At 39.8% G+C, this 15,146-nt stretch overlaps 1 protein-coding gene across 1 annotated transcript; it reads right to left on the reverse strand.

Annotated features, from left to right (window-relative positions):
• Positions 1 to 9,989: 9,989 nt before the first annotated feature.
• On the reverse strand, positions 9,990 to 14,833 carry LOC140464014 (chromobox protein homolog 8-like). The gene is made up of 5 exons (XM_072558608.1): positions 14,661 to 14,833; positions 14,477 to 14,520; positions 14,321 to 14,386; positions 14,132 to 14,198; positions 9,990 to 14,009 (listed from the first exon to the last, which is right to left on the reverse strand). The coding sequence occupies exons 1-5, from the start codon at positions 14,727 to 14,729 to the stop codon at positions 13,128 to 13,130; spliced, it is 1,128 nt and encodes a 375-aa protein (XP_072414709.1). The 5' UTR covers positions 14,730 to 14,833; the 3' UTR covers positions 9,990 to 13,127.
• Positions 14,834 to 15,146: the final 313 nt, after the last annotated feature.

The raw sequence follows: 15,146 nt of genomic DNA on the forward strand, positions 1-15,146 counted from the left end.
CTCATGTCAGGTTTATTACTATTGTTTGCAACATCATAGGCCTTTTTTTTGTTGATGGGAAATTGTCCATTGTTGTCTACATCACATTAGTTTGATGGTAATGGACAATAGGTCCAATATTGTATGGACCTCTGGTTTCATAATTTAGCCACAAGAAAAATTGCTCCATCCAAATTATTAGCACTGCCTCTCAGCTGGTATTGAACTAGTTTAATGGTGTTTGTGCAGATGTCCAAAATCTCAACTTATTTTCCTAATTGACACATTGGGATCAAGATAGGCAGGAAATATGAATAAAACCTGAGCAATGAATAATTAAATAATTAAAGTTAAAAACATTGTATAATTATAACAAGCAGAACCAACAGTAAATTTAATACTGATTCTTTGAATCTTTCTCCACAATCTCAGAATTTATAAACATTTTAAGGTTTACAAAGGATAGATAGACTTGTACATGCATAGCACCTTTCATATTCTCTAAAGATTTCAAAGCACTCCGAAACAAATGCTAATTGGCTGTGAAGTGCAGCTCTAACAGTCCATGCAGCAATCAGTTATACACTTAATCCACATGTTCTTTCAGATATGTAAGCACTGCACATCAAAACATGGTCATGAATAAACTTATACAGGCCTATGTTATGAAGAAAAAATGTGATGAGATCATTAATTACCTCTAACTTACTCATTAATGAGATCAATATTCAAAGTCACATAAACTGTTAGTGTATCTCTTCAGCTTCATCATCTTCAACTTTCTGTTCAACTGGATTCCATCAAATGCTTCCTAGGTATAACAATCAAATCACTAGTCTGGGTCATAGCATTTTCTATTAATTAGCTACAATAAGTAGTAAATTGTGTTGAATTAATGGCTTGCTTGTCTTGAAACCATGATCCCTAATTCACCCTTTTCTAATTCCACAAAAGACACCTCTATCCCCAAGATGTTCTTTATTCTATGGAGAATTGGTTCAGACTTTTTTAATTGCCCCCATTCTTCATGAATTTTAATGATCCCCCAAATTGAATAGATAATGAACAGTGATTTTACAGCAAGCAATTTTGTACAAAGAATTTCATTAACAGCATTAAGATTAAACAATCATGATACAGTTAACACATTGTTTGCATAACTTGTTACTCAGTTTTATAACCACCAGTGACCTAAAACATTTGCCTAACAAAGTCCACAGATGGAACAAGTATTATATGTTGTACTTAGTGTACACATTTCATTCATTATTCAGAAAACAGTCTGAAAGTATCAAGGTTTAAAAGTGAGATTGATGCATGATAGAATTTGCAAAATGTTTCCAAGATTAATGTCATTTTACTCAATGTCAGACTCATTGAAAAATGTCATGTATTACAGATATTGATGTATAATGCACTTAAAACACCTTTCCAGCATCCTCTAAAACATTGCTCTTACCGTTGCACCTTTGTAATTTAATGGCCATCTGTTGGAATATAGAACAGGATTAAAAGTTACAAAATCATCAGGCTGAATTAATTTATTCAAATATAATTCAAATTATTCAAAGTTAAAGACACCAGGAATTATTTAAATCTGTTTCACACAAATATTAATAATGGAAAACTGGTTTGGAGGTGTGCCCTCTTTAATTACTCAGAAAATTAAGAATAACACTGGTATCTGAAATACAACACCAAAGCAAAACAAAATCTAAATACTGCCAATGTTGAAAATGTGAGATAAAATAGAAAATATGGCCAGAGTCCAGGCAGCATCTGCAGAGAGTGAGAGAGTGAAACAGAGTCAAAGGATGAAATTAATGCCCACACCACCCCCCACCCATTTGGTGCTGTGGTGGGGGAGGGGCGGGGGGAATGAGCAAATGGTCAGGTGAGTGAGTGGAATGTGGGGAATCCCACAGTCTTGTCACCTCTGTCTTTATTACGTCCATGGTGGGAAGGCTGTACTGTCAAATAACACCTATAAATGGGTAATTAATGTACTAATCCAATGGCAATGAGGGTCTCAGCTTAAGAACGTAGGAACTAGAAGCAGGAATGGAGAATTCAATCCTCAAGCCTCCTCCACCATTACTTACGATCATGGTTGAACATATGTCAGCCCCAACTCCACTTTCCTGCCCAATCTCCATAACCCTGTAACCTATCACTAGGTAAAAATGTGTCTATCTCCACATTAAATTTATTCAGTATCCTGGTATCTATCATATTCTGGGATAGAGACTTCCGCAGTTCCAAGGCCCTTTGAGAGAAATAAATTATCTTCATCTCTGTTTTAAGACATCCATCCCTTATCCTAAAACGATGACCTCTCAATCCAGATTGCCCCACAAAACATCTACTGCATCTACTTTGACAATCCCCTTTAGCATCAATGTACTTCAGTTCGATTTCTCCACGTCCTTCTAAACTCCAGTAAGCACAGACTTAATCTGTTCAATCTCTCCTCATAAGAAAAAACTTTCATTTCTGGAATTACTCCTGTGAACTTTCTCTGAATTGCCTTCAAGACAATTTACATCTTTCCTCAAGTAATTGAATAAAAACTGTACAGAGTACTCCTGATGTGATCTCGTGCAGCATAAGGGGAGCATGACAAGCAAACCTATGAGGTTGCTTGCAGATTCCCAAGGATTCTTTGCTCAAAAATATTCAGTGCTGATCAGTACTGATCAAGGTATTGGCATTGGGAATGAGGATCCAACAAGCGTCACTTCCTACCTTTGCTGGTGGCACCCTCCTTCATCAGGTCATCACTCAGTTATCATTCATTAGTGCTGCCAGCTTCAAATTGTCACCACCACTTAACTAGTGGGGTTTACACCACCCGGGCCCTTGATCCTGGAAAAGATCCAGCATTGCCCAGTTAAGCATCAGAGTGGTATAATTTAGCAGGCCTTTGGCAAAAAGAAGTGATAGAGGATTCTTGCCAAGGTCCAATTACCTCCATTGAATCTAGCCCAACATTTCAAGTCAATGACCTTTCATCAGAAATTTAAAAATTTAGAAATCTAATAGGTTTAAGGCAAGTGAAAGAAGGGAGGCTGGAATAAGAGCAAAGAGGAAAGTCTACAATCAGGTGAAAGCCAGAAGAGATTAAATCACAAAAGTATTGTTAATACAGTGCCAGTTAGTGCAGAATGGTAATTGGACAACTAAAGAAACAAGAGAGTTGTCCTGAGCAGATTTGAATGGCAAATGGTGAACAGCTGCATTACAAAAGCAAGTGAATAGTGAAAGTAAAACCAACCTCTGCAAAAGAACAGGAAAGTAAATGGTGCACAGACTATGGTCTGAAGTTGTTAATGCAATGTTGACTCCAAAGATTGTAAAATGACTGATCAGAAGGTGAGATGTTTTTTCATTGGCCATAACCTAAGCTAAAATTTAGGTCTAAACTGAAGTGAATGTCAGAAGGGGGCTTTTATATCTTTAAACAATTTCATGTTTAGCACTCTGGTGTTGTCTTTTCTTTTTCCTCATTTTGGTTTCCACTGATTAATTTGCAATCCTTTTTTATTCCATCAAACCTCTGATACATTTTTAATCTAGTTTCCTAAACATTATTTTCAAATCCTTGTTGGCATTGTAAAACTTGATCATCTTCTCCCAACCTGTAATTTACATCTGAGTGGATGCTTGACCAAGTAACTGACTCATTATGTACTACTAATGCATTTTGACATTGTAAAATTCAAACTCAGACACTTCTGCAGTTGTAACATATTGCTCCATAAATAGAAACATGGTAAAATACATAAAACCATATTTTATGATTAGAATGCTACCTCAATAGATTTTAAATTAAGCATATCCAAGTATTAAGGTCTATGTCTGAGTTATTAACTCAAATGTTATAAATAATAAAGCAAATTGACAAAACTAAAATGTTTGGTTCTATTTGGAATTGGGATTTTAAAAGCAGCTAATGGTTGATTCTCTGTCAAATCTTATGCGTGCTTAAATTGAATTGGCTGATGGTTATTTGGTAGGCTTAGTTATGCTGCTAGATTGGTACCAGAGGCCTTGTATAAATAATGTAAAGGAGGTAAGTTCCTAAATGGCAGTTTGAGGATTCATTTCCTTTTTTAAAAAAATCTGTGGATACAATGCAGTTTTTAATAAGAAGTCATCATGAATTCTTATAAAGTCTAGTTCCACACCTACTTGTTTGACTCTGCAGTTTTCTGATTAATTGCAAAATGCAAAAAGCATTGTGTAACTATTTTCAACATCCCAGTAGTTCAAGAAGACCCGCTATCACCTTCTCAAAGCAACTACGATTGAGCAAATAAACCCTGGTCTTGCCGACATTGTCCATTTCCCAAGAAAGAGTTTGTTTCAAGTGGTTCCATATAAGCAGGTGGTGCAAGGTATACTCAGAATTGTTTCCACTATTTTGAACTGTAAGAAAAAAAAGTACTACTATGACTGTGATTTAATGGGATTTATGTTCGACACTTTTACATTCAGTATGTTACTTGGGCGCACGTTTACATAGGCTTTCGCTTTATTCATTCGTTCTTGCCACCACCCGAGTAAAAATCACCCAGTAATTTGTGTTTTGTAGGATTCAATTCAAGCAGAAACCTGCAACCCTGGAATGCACGAAGAATTATAATTCAGGCGGAATTCTGCTCCCGCCCCGCCAAAAAAAAAGACAGGCGGGGTTTATTTCAAGGCAACCTGACCGAACCTCTCAGGCTGCTCTTTAGAATGATGCTGAGTTGGCGTTGCATGTGCAGGTCGCTGCGGTCTGGTCGGCAGAACTGGGATCCCATATATAAGACGGAGACAATAAAAGACGGCATTCAGTTTTCAACAGCTATTGAAGCAACCATTGGAACTGAAAGTCGATTGAATTCTGAGAGGTTAAACTAATTCCCGCATTCCTAGCTGACTGTATAATCAGATCTCGGCACAATGCAAACCAGAAGTGAATGAGTGACTGCACCAAAACAAAAAAAAAAGTCGGGATGTACTTAAGGCCTCTCCCCTTTCCTACCCCCTGATGCTGTGATAGTTCATAAATATCCACTCCCAGTCCTGACTACAAATTCGGGATGACTCGAGAACTGCTCAATATTTGACTGCAATGCGAAGGATGTTCAGAGTACGAGTTGTGTGGAAGCGTCTCACTCCCACTCTACAAACGTTGTTGGAGCTATTGACAAACACGCATCAGGGAAAATAAACACATTTCCTGGGAAATTGAGTCTGCATCGGGTCGTGTATCCTGTTCGTTAAAATTGAACAACATCCGTAAATGTTCATGTTCTGATGTATGCCTAGACAATGCTATGTCCCTGTAGAACAAAATGGCTATAAGATCCAGGGCGTTCAAAATCTCGCCTTTTCTTTTTGAAATTCGCTTTTCTTCCTCTTTCCTAGAATTGTCTCACCTGTCTTTGCTGAGACAATGATAGCAATGCCAGTTGGTGCAAACAATAGTGCAAACGTGTAGCCATGAGGGGAAAAAAACAAAGTACTGTATCTGTTTCATTTAGTGGAATGCTTCATGCATTTTGTTAAAAGGCTCAGTCCCACAAACCCGCCCGCAATTGCGAAGTTCAGACCACTGAGATCGGTTACTAACGTCCAGAGCCAACCTGGGACTCCAGGCAGACAAAGTGCTTTGGCCAACTCTGTGACTCATTATTGTCCCATTTGTGTGTGTAGGCCAGAGGCTTCTTTCCTTGATATGTAAAGTCCCATTATCAGCGCTACGGGGTGTTCTAGTGAAACTTCAATGCAGATTGCTGTCTTAGATTTTTTGCTGTGTGTTCTGTGAAATAAATCGCTATCGGCAGAAGAGTTCAAAGACCGTTCCCGGAATTTACCGTGCAAGCAATTACACTCTGTCTTTGCCTGAAGAAGTCGTAAACTTCATATTAACACATAGGCGTTGCATCTTCCAGCAAATTGGACTTTGCTACAAAATGATGCCTCTAAGATTAATTTTAGTTTCACTGATATGTGTCACTCGAATAAAGGTTCACTTTGTATCCCTGGCGAAATAAGCATTCATTGAAAATCACAATTTGTTAGAATATTCGGATCTTTCTATTGTATTGGTCTAAAACGGCAGTTTAATTGGTTGTTTATTTATATACTTGCAATACTGAAGTGCAAAGGCCTTGAATTTTTTAAATGACCTAGTGACGCACAGTCAGAACCTTTAGTTTCACTTGTGCAATAAACAGAGGCCTTTTATACTATTTAACGCCTCAGTCTTTCAGAACGTATACAATGTTCTGACTTTAAAACATATTTTCCATTTATCGCAATAACACAGGAACTGTATTTAATTTGCATACAATTGAAGTAACGCATTTCCGTGAACATTTGCTGTACAAACAGGCGTTTTGCAAAATGGTATTACAAATAAAATGCTCTTACTTTGTTCAATAACAAAGGCGTTAAACATACATTAAAGTAAGATTTGCATTTATATAGGGCCTTATGCAACTGCAAGATGCTCCAAAATGCACTATTCATTAAAGTGTGGCTACTTTATGAATGAAGTATGGATTCTGATAAAGAGTCACCAGACTTTGCCTCCCACGGATGCTGCCAGACCTGTTGAGTTTCACCAGCAATTTCTGTTTTTGTTTCAGATCTCCAGCAGCTACAGTTCTTTGTTTCATTATATCCGTTAAAGTCGTTGCTTGATGTGTAGTTACTGTCGTAATGGAGGAAATTTGGCAGCTAATTTTAACACAGTTAGTTTCCACTACCAGCCATTGGTGTTTTTAATTAACCTGTTCAGGCATTTATACCACTCCTCTGGAGCAGGTGGGACTTGACCTCGAGTGTCCTAACTTAGAGGTAGCGACATTATCACAAGAACCCTCAGTGTGAGGTAAAATTTCCACACCACCTATATGACTATGACCAATTTTTTTTTGCCATATCCATTGAATAATGAATATTGGTTGGCAGGTCAGAAAGAATTTCCCTACTCTTCTTAAAAATGGTGTAATGGGATGTTTGTTCCACCAAGTTCACAGTCGGCTGGAATGGGACTCTACACTTGTAAAGTTGATGTTCAATATCAGAGAGATTGTGCAATAATCATAGCTTATCACGTCTTTAAAAGTGTAATTGCACTGGAATTGACAAACCCTAACCTAACTGTTTATGTCAAGTTTATTTTTCCTACATCCATTCGATGAATGTAAATATTAAGCAGAAGGCAAAATACTACTTGATACAGAGTGAGGAGAATTAGGGCATTAGAGCCAAGAACATCTGGTTTGCCACATTTAACTGCTCATGTGCAGTGTATGCATGTTCGTGTCTGATATCCAAGTGCATAATGACGAGGACGACTACCCGACAGCTCTCTCCCACCCCCTCACCCCCACGCCCCCAGTTCGAACGCAAAATCTGATTCCATAGCGTCATTTGGGTAAAGGAGTCATGAAAGAGTTGAAATATGTGAATGAACCAAAAGCAATTGTAGTGATTGATATCATTTTGTTTTTAATGGATAACATTTTGGAAGAACTCTCAGGTGTTGATTTTTTTAAGTCTGTTCCGTTCATCTGCTGTAAACAACCATCTTCATTAGAAAGTGTAAAAAATAGCAATGTGGGGTAAATATTCATTTTTGGATTCTCTACAGGTTTTATTGATCTCCTTCCAAGTTTCATTGAGAACGAGTTGATACCCAGAAACCATTGTTATTTCAAGGTTCAGGGTCCAGATTGTACACTACAGGGATGAGTTCGAGTAGAAGAGTATTGAACAGTTTCCATTTCAAACTGAAGATACCAAATTAACCAACTTAGCGTGGCTCATTCAGCAATCTGATGCTTGGTCCTTAGAATTAATCATTATTCAGGCTGAAATGAAAATGTTAACGTAATATTCTAGTTCAATCCACCTCAGTATTACTATTGCTGACAACCCGGCTCTAAAACAAACATAGCCGCCTGAAATCTGGATTGATGAAACTGGCACTTTTTTCCCCCCAAGATTCGTTGTTCCATTCATCAGTCTCATTTGAAGGCAAGTCCAGAGGTTTGAATCTGCTGCGCCGGTACCATTGTCCTTTCTCCTCTAAGATCTGTTCTGGAACCCCACCCAACGGAGGAGTCGCAAGTATCATTAATCGGACTTTTGTGCTGTCCCAGCCAGAAGGTTCGCACACTAAATCAATTAAAATGGTCTGAACTCGGCCGTGGCACAATGACCCACAGCACGTAACTGAATTAGAATGTAAAACAAGCATTCACGTTCTCGGCGGCTCTGTTGACAAGACCCTTGTTCGGTTTGGCTCCTTTCTCTGGAATACAGCCTATCATTGAGAGGAGTTTGAACAGGCCAGTGAATAGCACCGCCTCTGGACACTAAGATCCGGAAATATTTTTGTTTTGATTTTGCTGGCGGCGATGTCCTTTATCTTGAAAAGCACAGAGCGTACCGCAGATGTATACATTTCAATTTGTTTAAAAATAACAAATGCTATCTGTTGTTTGTCATTCACAAAGCCCGCTCTCACGTTGGAGTGTGTTTCAATGAAGCATGGGATGTAAATACATCTTTTTTGTCAAGTAGTTTAGCTCGACAACATTCGAGAATATGCCACCTTTTCAGGGAAATGACCAACACCAGAAATATTACCCAAATGCCTACAATTTACAAGTTTAAAAGAGTTGCAACCTTTCGACCGCACTTATATTCTAAAATGAAGGAAATTGTTCATCACAATCTACCAGCGTGAGTGACAAAGTGACATCTACAGTTAATTGAATTACAACAACAGACAATTTTCATTTTGCACATCTTTATTTTCACCTTCTCCCAGTCCGCTGTCCCATGTGCTTCGCGCTTTGTCACCTTTGATATGGCCCACTCGTTTTTGCCTTATTTTGGAGCAAGCTCCCCAGTAGCTTCCTTTTGGAGCAACACATGAACCAACACCATTTCTGTGTGCATGCGAGAAGGCTTTCACTGCACAGATTTCCGTAATAACACATACATTCATAAGGCTAGAACAACAAATATGAGAATTTCTTTTTCAGGGAACCTTTTGTGTATTTCCCGACTCCAGAAATTCAGCCAAACATAAATCCCCCAGAAATAAGACCATCCAACTTTCAGGGATCTTCGAATCACATTTTGGAACATGTCTGGCTGGAGACAATTTTCGGATCTGTAGCATTAATCACAGAGTCACAGATGAGTTACAGCACAGAAGGAGGCACTTTGGCCCATTATTTCTGCACCTGCTCTCCCACTGAGTTTCATGACTTAGTAAGTTACAATCCTTGGAACAAGGGGGAAAGATTGCATGCACTGTCATACTGCTAGTGGCTTTTTCAATCGTTGAAAGAAAATTTGATTGTTGGATGCTACCAGTTGTATTTGGAAAGAATGTTTCTATGCACCTTCTCTGACATCAGATTTTTTCTTTCCGTTGGAGAAAATGCCGGCTATTTTCGTTCGCTGTAACGCAAAAATGCGTCTTTATTGCCGACTGCAAGGCAAATTAACAAGAGAACACACTCTATGTCTTTGTTTGGAGTAATAAGGCGTAGATTAATTAGCAAAAGATCATCAAGTATTTGACGCAAATTTAACAGTGGCATTCAGTTGAAGCAAGTATTTATTACTTGAAAGTATCTGGTGTGAAAGTTACAGCTTGTCAATGCTTACCGGTGAAACTAGAGGTCAATGAGGAAACCCAGAAACAATTCTTTCCTGAGTCCTATTGTCACAAAGCTTATGGGCTTCAGCTAAAAAAAAGGTTTTGTTATCACAAGAATATATGCTGCTTCAATGAAAATACTTCAGTGCTCCAAGGTAAGGTCTAGGTAATTTGCCCCAATAAAGCCTGCTAAGAATTGCATTTAATGAAAATACAGATATATGTATAATATATACACACAACTATATGTCTATAACTGTATAACTATAGATCAATGGAATTTATTTATAACCTAGATTTCATAATATATTTCATTTTATTTGAATGCATGTTTCCATACAGCATGACAGACTCCAAGTGTTATAAACATTTTAAAACATTATTTCAATTTAATCACCATTATTTGCAAAGTACATTTTAGTCAAATATCGAAACAATAAGTATAATTAAGTGCAATGTATTAAACACTGTCCATTATACAGAATACATAAAATAGTTTATCATCATATTCCCTCCAAATCTAAACAAAAAAAGCTATCTTTACAGAATATACTTACATTTCACAAACTCTGTAGATACATAATGTGGGGGTGGGATATGTTTAATTCTGACCAACTTATTTTTGTGATATGGTCAATCATTTTCCTAAGCACCAATAGTTTTCCTTATAATAAACTTTAAGATGCCACCTGAAAATTGCATTTAGTTTTTGTTTCATTTAGTAGGGTGACCAAAATAAGTTCCCCAAAAATCTTTATGGCAACAGTTCCTTGAAAATGTGATATATATAATACGAGTTCTGCAAATCATCTGACAATACTGAGCATCCCATTGACACGGCCTGCACACACTAATATACATTACATTCAGTTACAGGCACGGCCTCTTCAAGTTTTAATAGCCAGAACATTCAACGTGCAATAGATCAAATTAACTCTAGATCTAACATACTCTCATTTCAAAAGTAGATGCAATATCCTTTGAATTCCATCAGTATTTAAGTGACCAAGGGATTTGATTTACACAACTGTCACATTTGTACATTGTCTTGCTTTGTTCATTCTCCAATGCTAGAAAAACACATGTCATTCATAAACACCAACCATCATGAATGATAACTGTCCCCACTTATGTCATTCACCATAATTACAAGTTCATTCTTATAATTAGAATTAACACATTTCCTTTGGTAAATCATTTTGACAAACATGTGCATCTTATCCAACATAATTCTCTTTCGACTGTAGCTCACCCTCAGCAATCATTCTGAAAGGTAAATACCAACCCACATATGGTAGAGAGCTGTTCGTGCCAATCATTTATGTTGCTTATGCAAAGTCTAAATACTTCAAAGTAAAGCTCCTGAATCTTTACAAAATGACCTGAAGGGCAAGAATGTCAATTCCTCTTGTGAATGTACTTCAGTCATCCATAATTATCAAGCATTGTCAGCATAACCCTATGTCAAAGATTACTGTTAGCCATGTGGTCCAAAAATGATAACACATCGGATTGTGTAAAGGTGCGAAATCCTCCATGTATGCGTTTCTCTTAAATGATCCCAATATAAAAGTGACTCAAACAACTTTATAGAAATGCTGGTATCACGAAACTTGATCATAAAGTTAACTAGTTAACTCTATGGTCAAAACACACAAAAGAAAAATGAGAAGTTTGACTGAAGGTTACTTTATGACAGTGGATTATTCTAGTCTTTCCCCTGTTAGTTTTGGATCCACTCAGCGGGCCAGGATTCTAGATCTGTCTGCAGATCACGGATAGATCATTGGTACAATGAGAACCAGTGATAGAATTCCATCTGAATATTGCAATGAATTTCAAACTGGAAACATGCTGCTATCATTCAGAGTTCCTGGGCCTTTTTAGTCTCCCACACTGAGCAGCACACTGTTACATGGGAACTAGTTCAGGAGAATCAAATTCCTATTGAAATAATTTCTATGAGCAGTTAAAACCCAATTTACTTGTGATGAAGGAGACAAGGATTCAATAATACATTTTCGTGTAATTGTCTTTTTAAAACAACGCATTGTTAAAACATGGGGGGGGGGGGGCAGGGGGTTTCTAGATAAACAGTGCAGATGTGTCAATATAGCTCAAGCCCCACACATCATCATTCACAACTTAGCAATAAGACGAGCAGCATGAACTATTATGACAACCATTTTCTTTCCCCAAAACCATTTGGATACTATCTCCCTTTTCTTGTTTTTAATTACTTGCTTAGAAGAAACTGGTGACTGGCTTATAATGAATACATCACAACGTTAATCTGAAGAGGGGTTGTCCCTGCTTTTAATTGCAAGGTCAAAAAGGTCAAGGGTCAGACGTACTGCAGTTTCCTAAAAGCTTATACTTGCAATTACTATGCAAATATACTTGTTTACCAAAGTTTGGACAGTCCTCTCCCCAAGTTCAAAATGAAGTGTCTGGAGCCACCCCTAGATATAGTATAAGGCATTTGACTTGGCCCTAATGTCAAAAACGTTCAGTACGGTTTACGCATGTGGTGTACATCCAAAAGTTTTCCCAAAGAGTGACATTCAGTTTTGATGCAAAACTGGGGAAAGCGACAGTAGAGAGGTGCAATTTCTTTCAGAAGTAGTCAGAGTTTGAGGGGACAAGGAGTTGAGTGAAAGTATCGAGAAATGCCTTTCCTCAGTTTCTAGGCATTTTTATTCACACGGCAAATCGTCAAGTCATTGTGTCATAGGAGGACTCCCCGTTTGCACACGGATGAATAACTTAGTTACAAGCCAACACTTAGAACAGGAAGCAAAAAAGTACAGCGCCCTGCTCCGGAACAACTATTGTTTATATTTTATAGAGATAATGAAAAGTGCAATTGGCATTGTCAAAACATACATTGTATTTAGATTTTTTTTTAAAAATGTTGTAATACTAAAAGAGGCCGGTGTCTGAAAACAAAACAAGTCAACCTAAATCAATGCAGTCAATGCTGTTTACTGTTAAAATACTACCATTTTAGCTATTATCTAGAATCCAAATCGAGTCAAAGCATCCTCGAAGTCTGTTTATATCTACAAATGAAATTAAGCAGAGTAACGCACTACCATCATTTACAGTGGGGCTCTGTTGACAGGCAGGTGGTGAGGGAGAGCGACTGTCATCTCACCAACCCGGCAAAAGCAAACGTCTAAGCGTTGCTTTATTTGGCTTTAACCTCTTGATGTGTTTAACACCGTTTTACCCAACTGCATGTGAAATGCAGCCCAGAACACAGGCGTACGAAACGGGTACTTCATTTGCCTCTTGCACATGACGAGTAGCCGAATTTTACCTACTCGCAGGAAAATATATACAACCCAGAGAAGAAATAAGTAGTCACAATTTCTCCAGCAACACCTCAGTGCTGTTGTGACCGACAGGTGTTAGTCACGATCAACGCGCTCCCGTCACCAAGTTTAGCAAACAAGTTTCGTTTCTTTTAAACTTTGTCTTTGAAGAAGCCTTCGTCTGTGCTGCTTTCTTTGATGGTGACAGTCAGAAAGTTTGACGTAACGTCCGTAACCACCACTTTCTCCAGATTGTTCAATGATGGGCTCCAAGACTCTTCCTGCTCCGACAGAAATCGGGGGACCTGGTGTTTGGCCAGCAAGGGGGATTTTGAAACGGGCCTGTCACTGGCCACACACACACTATTCCTGGAGACCGTGCCCTCCGGTGCGTGTTTACTTTTAAGTGTAGATGTGTCAATCCCTGGTTCACTCTTAGAGGTTGCGCATTCCATGCCCTGTTTAGTCCGAAGGGGGTGAGAGTCTGCACCGTATTTACTATCCCCGTAGCCCAGTGAAGAACGATTCAGCTGTGTTCTGGGAGTGCCGTGACTGGGCACAGCATTGCCCAGCTTTGCTTCCTGCCTCTCAGTCAAGTGAATTAACTCACTTTCGACCCTCTCCTCCAGGTCATCACTCCCCGAATCAAGCTCTTCGGATTTCCGGCGTTTAAAATGGGGGTAAGTCGGCGTCCTTCCTTCAACGTCGTCCGGCGTGCTCCTTTTGAGGGCCCCTGCGCGGACAGCTTGACCGTCCTTGTAGTCCATTTTACCGGGTTTCGCCCCTTTTTTCCGGTGTTTATGAGCGGCTGATTTCTGGTGGGTTCTGGGCATCTCCTCGACCCGAGCAGTCCTCTCTCGGGAAGTCTCGCCCCTGGAGAGGCCGGTGTGCTGCAGAGCTCCCGCGGGGTCTCTCCGGAGTCCTTCTCTCGACCTGGTGGAGGAGAAACCGGATTCTTGAGCAGACCTGCCTGGGTAAGACATCCTCAGTCCCCTTGCTACATCACTCCGGAAGGCATAAGTCTTTGCTTTCGCCTGCAGAGGAAAAACAGCACAACTACTCATTTCTGAAGGTTCTGCAGATTTTGGGTTAAGAACACACAGTTGAACTCAAAACAAAAATCGTCCACATTTCTGAAGGACGAAAGAGCATTTACCTTTAGTAAAAAGGTTTTGGGTTTAGGTCCACGTTTCTTTGGCCCGTACATTTCTCTTTCACGTTCCCTGCAAGACAACAGGAAATCGTGGATAATGATGGCTTTAATTGGCGTTTAAAGGAATCTTTGAAATAATTGCAGAACCAGTTTACAGAGATCTTTATTTTAATGTCGCTCAAAGGCCTTCACCTCTCATCAAAGGCTGATATCAGACGGGCGTCCAGGATATTTTCTTCTGGCTCCCACGTACTGTACCTTAAAAGGCAATTTAAAAGGTAAATAAGCGTCCATCTCAACGCGACGCGCGCTTCTGCGAGTTGTAAGCACTGCAATGCTGATACTCACTTCGGAGACCAGCCCTTCCATTTCACCAGGTATTCGACTCGACCCTGAAGGAGGCAGGGGAAGAGAGAGAGAGAAAAAAACAAACCTGTCATTTAAAAAAAAAACATCGCTTTAAAAAAAAAACAGCCGGGCTCGGAAATGGCAGAGAGGCAGAGTCAGTCTGCCGGAGCGGCGCCTCACATACTTTCCTGATGCGTCGCTTGAGGAGAGATTCGGCCGCGAAAACCCTCTCCCCCACGGCCGAGAGCTCCATGGTGTTGACTCGCTGGCTCCCGGAACGCAGCAGTGAAAGCGCTCGGAGCTTCCCCTCAGCTGGAGCCTCGCTGCCAACCCATAATACTCCCACCCGCTGACGTCGTGAACCAGTCTCCGCCGCGACTTGGTAGCAACCTCCCCTTCTCCTAGCAACAGCGCGGTTGCTAGGTGAAAGGGGGTGGGGGGGGTGGGGTTCTGGAGGGAGGGGTTGGGGAGACGGGGACAGGGCTGCACGGGCGCAGCGCTGACGAGAGTGGAGTTGCGTCGGGAGCTGATTGGCGGAGCAGCGGCCGGGGGTGGGGAGGAGGGACTTGCTCATGAGGAAGTGATGTGTGTGTCTGTATGTGTGTGTGTGTGAGAGAGAGAGAGGGAGAGAGCGATGGGAAAGAGCTGAATGTCCATCAGGATCCATTTT

The sequence above is a fragment of the Chiloscyllium punctatum genome, chromosome 39 (genome assembly GCF_047496795.1).
Source record: "Chiloscyllium punctatum isolate Juve2018m chromosome 39, sChiPun1.3, whole genome shotgun sequence".
Taxonomy (NCBI): Eukaryota; Metazoa; Chordata; class Chondrichthyes; order Orectolobiformes; family Hemiscylliidae; genus Chiloscyllium; species Chiloscyllium punctatum.

Coding starts and splice junctions, on each gene's coding strand:
- LOC140464014 (XM_072558608.1), bottom strand. CDS start 14,729: ATGGAGCTCTCGGCCGTGGGGGAGAGGGTTTTCGCGGCCGAATCTCTC. Junction 14,521..14,660: donor TCAAGCGACGCATCAGGAAA/GTATGTGAGGCG, acceptor TGCCTCCTTCAG/GGTCGAGTCGAATACCTGGT. Junction 14,199..14,320: donor ATATCAGCCTTTGATGAGAG/GTGAAGGCCTTT, acceptor GTTGTCTTGCAG/GGAACGTGAAAGAGAAATGT.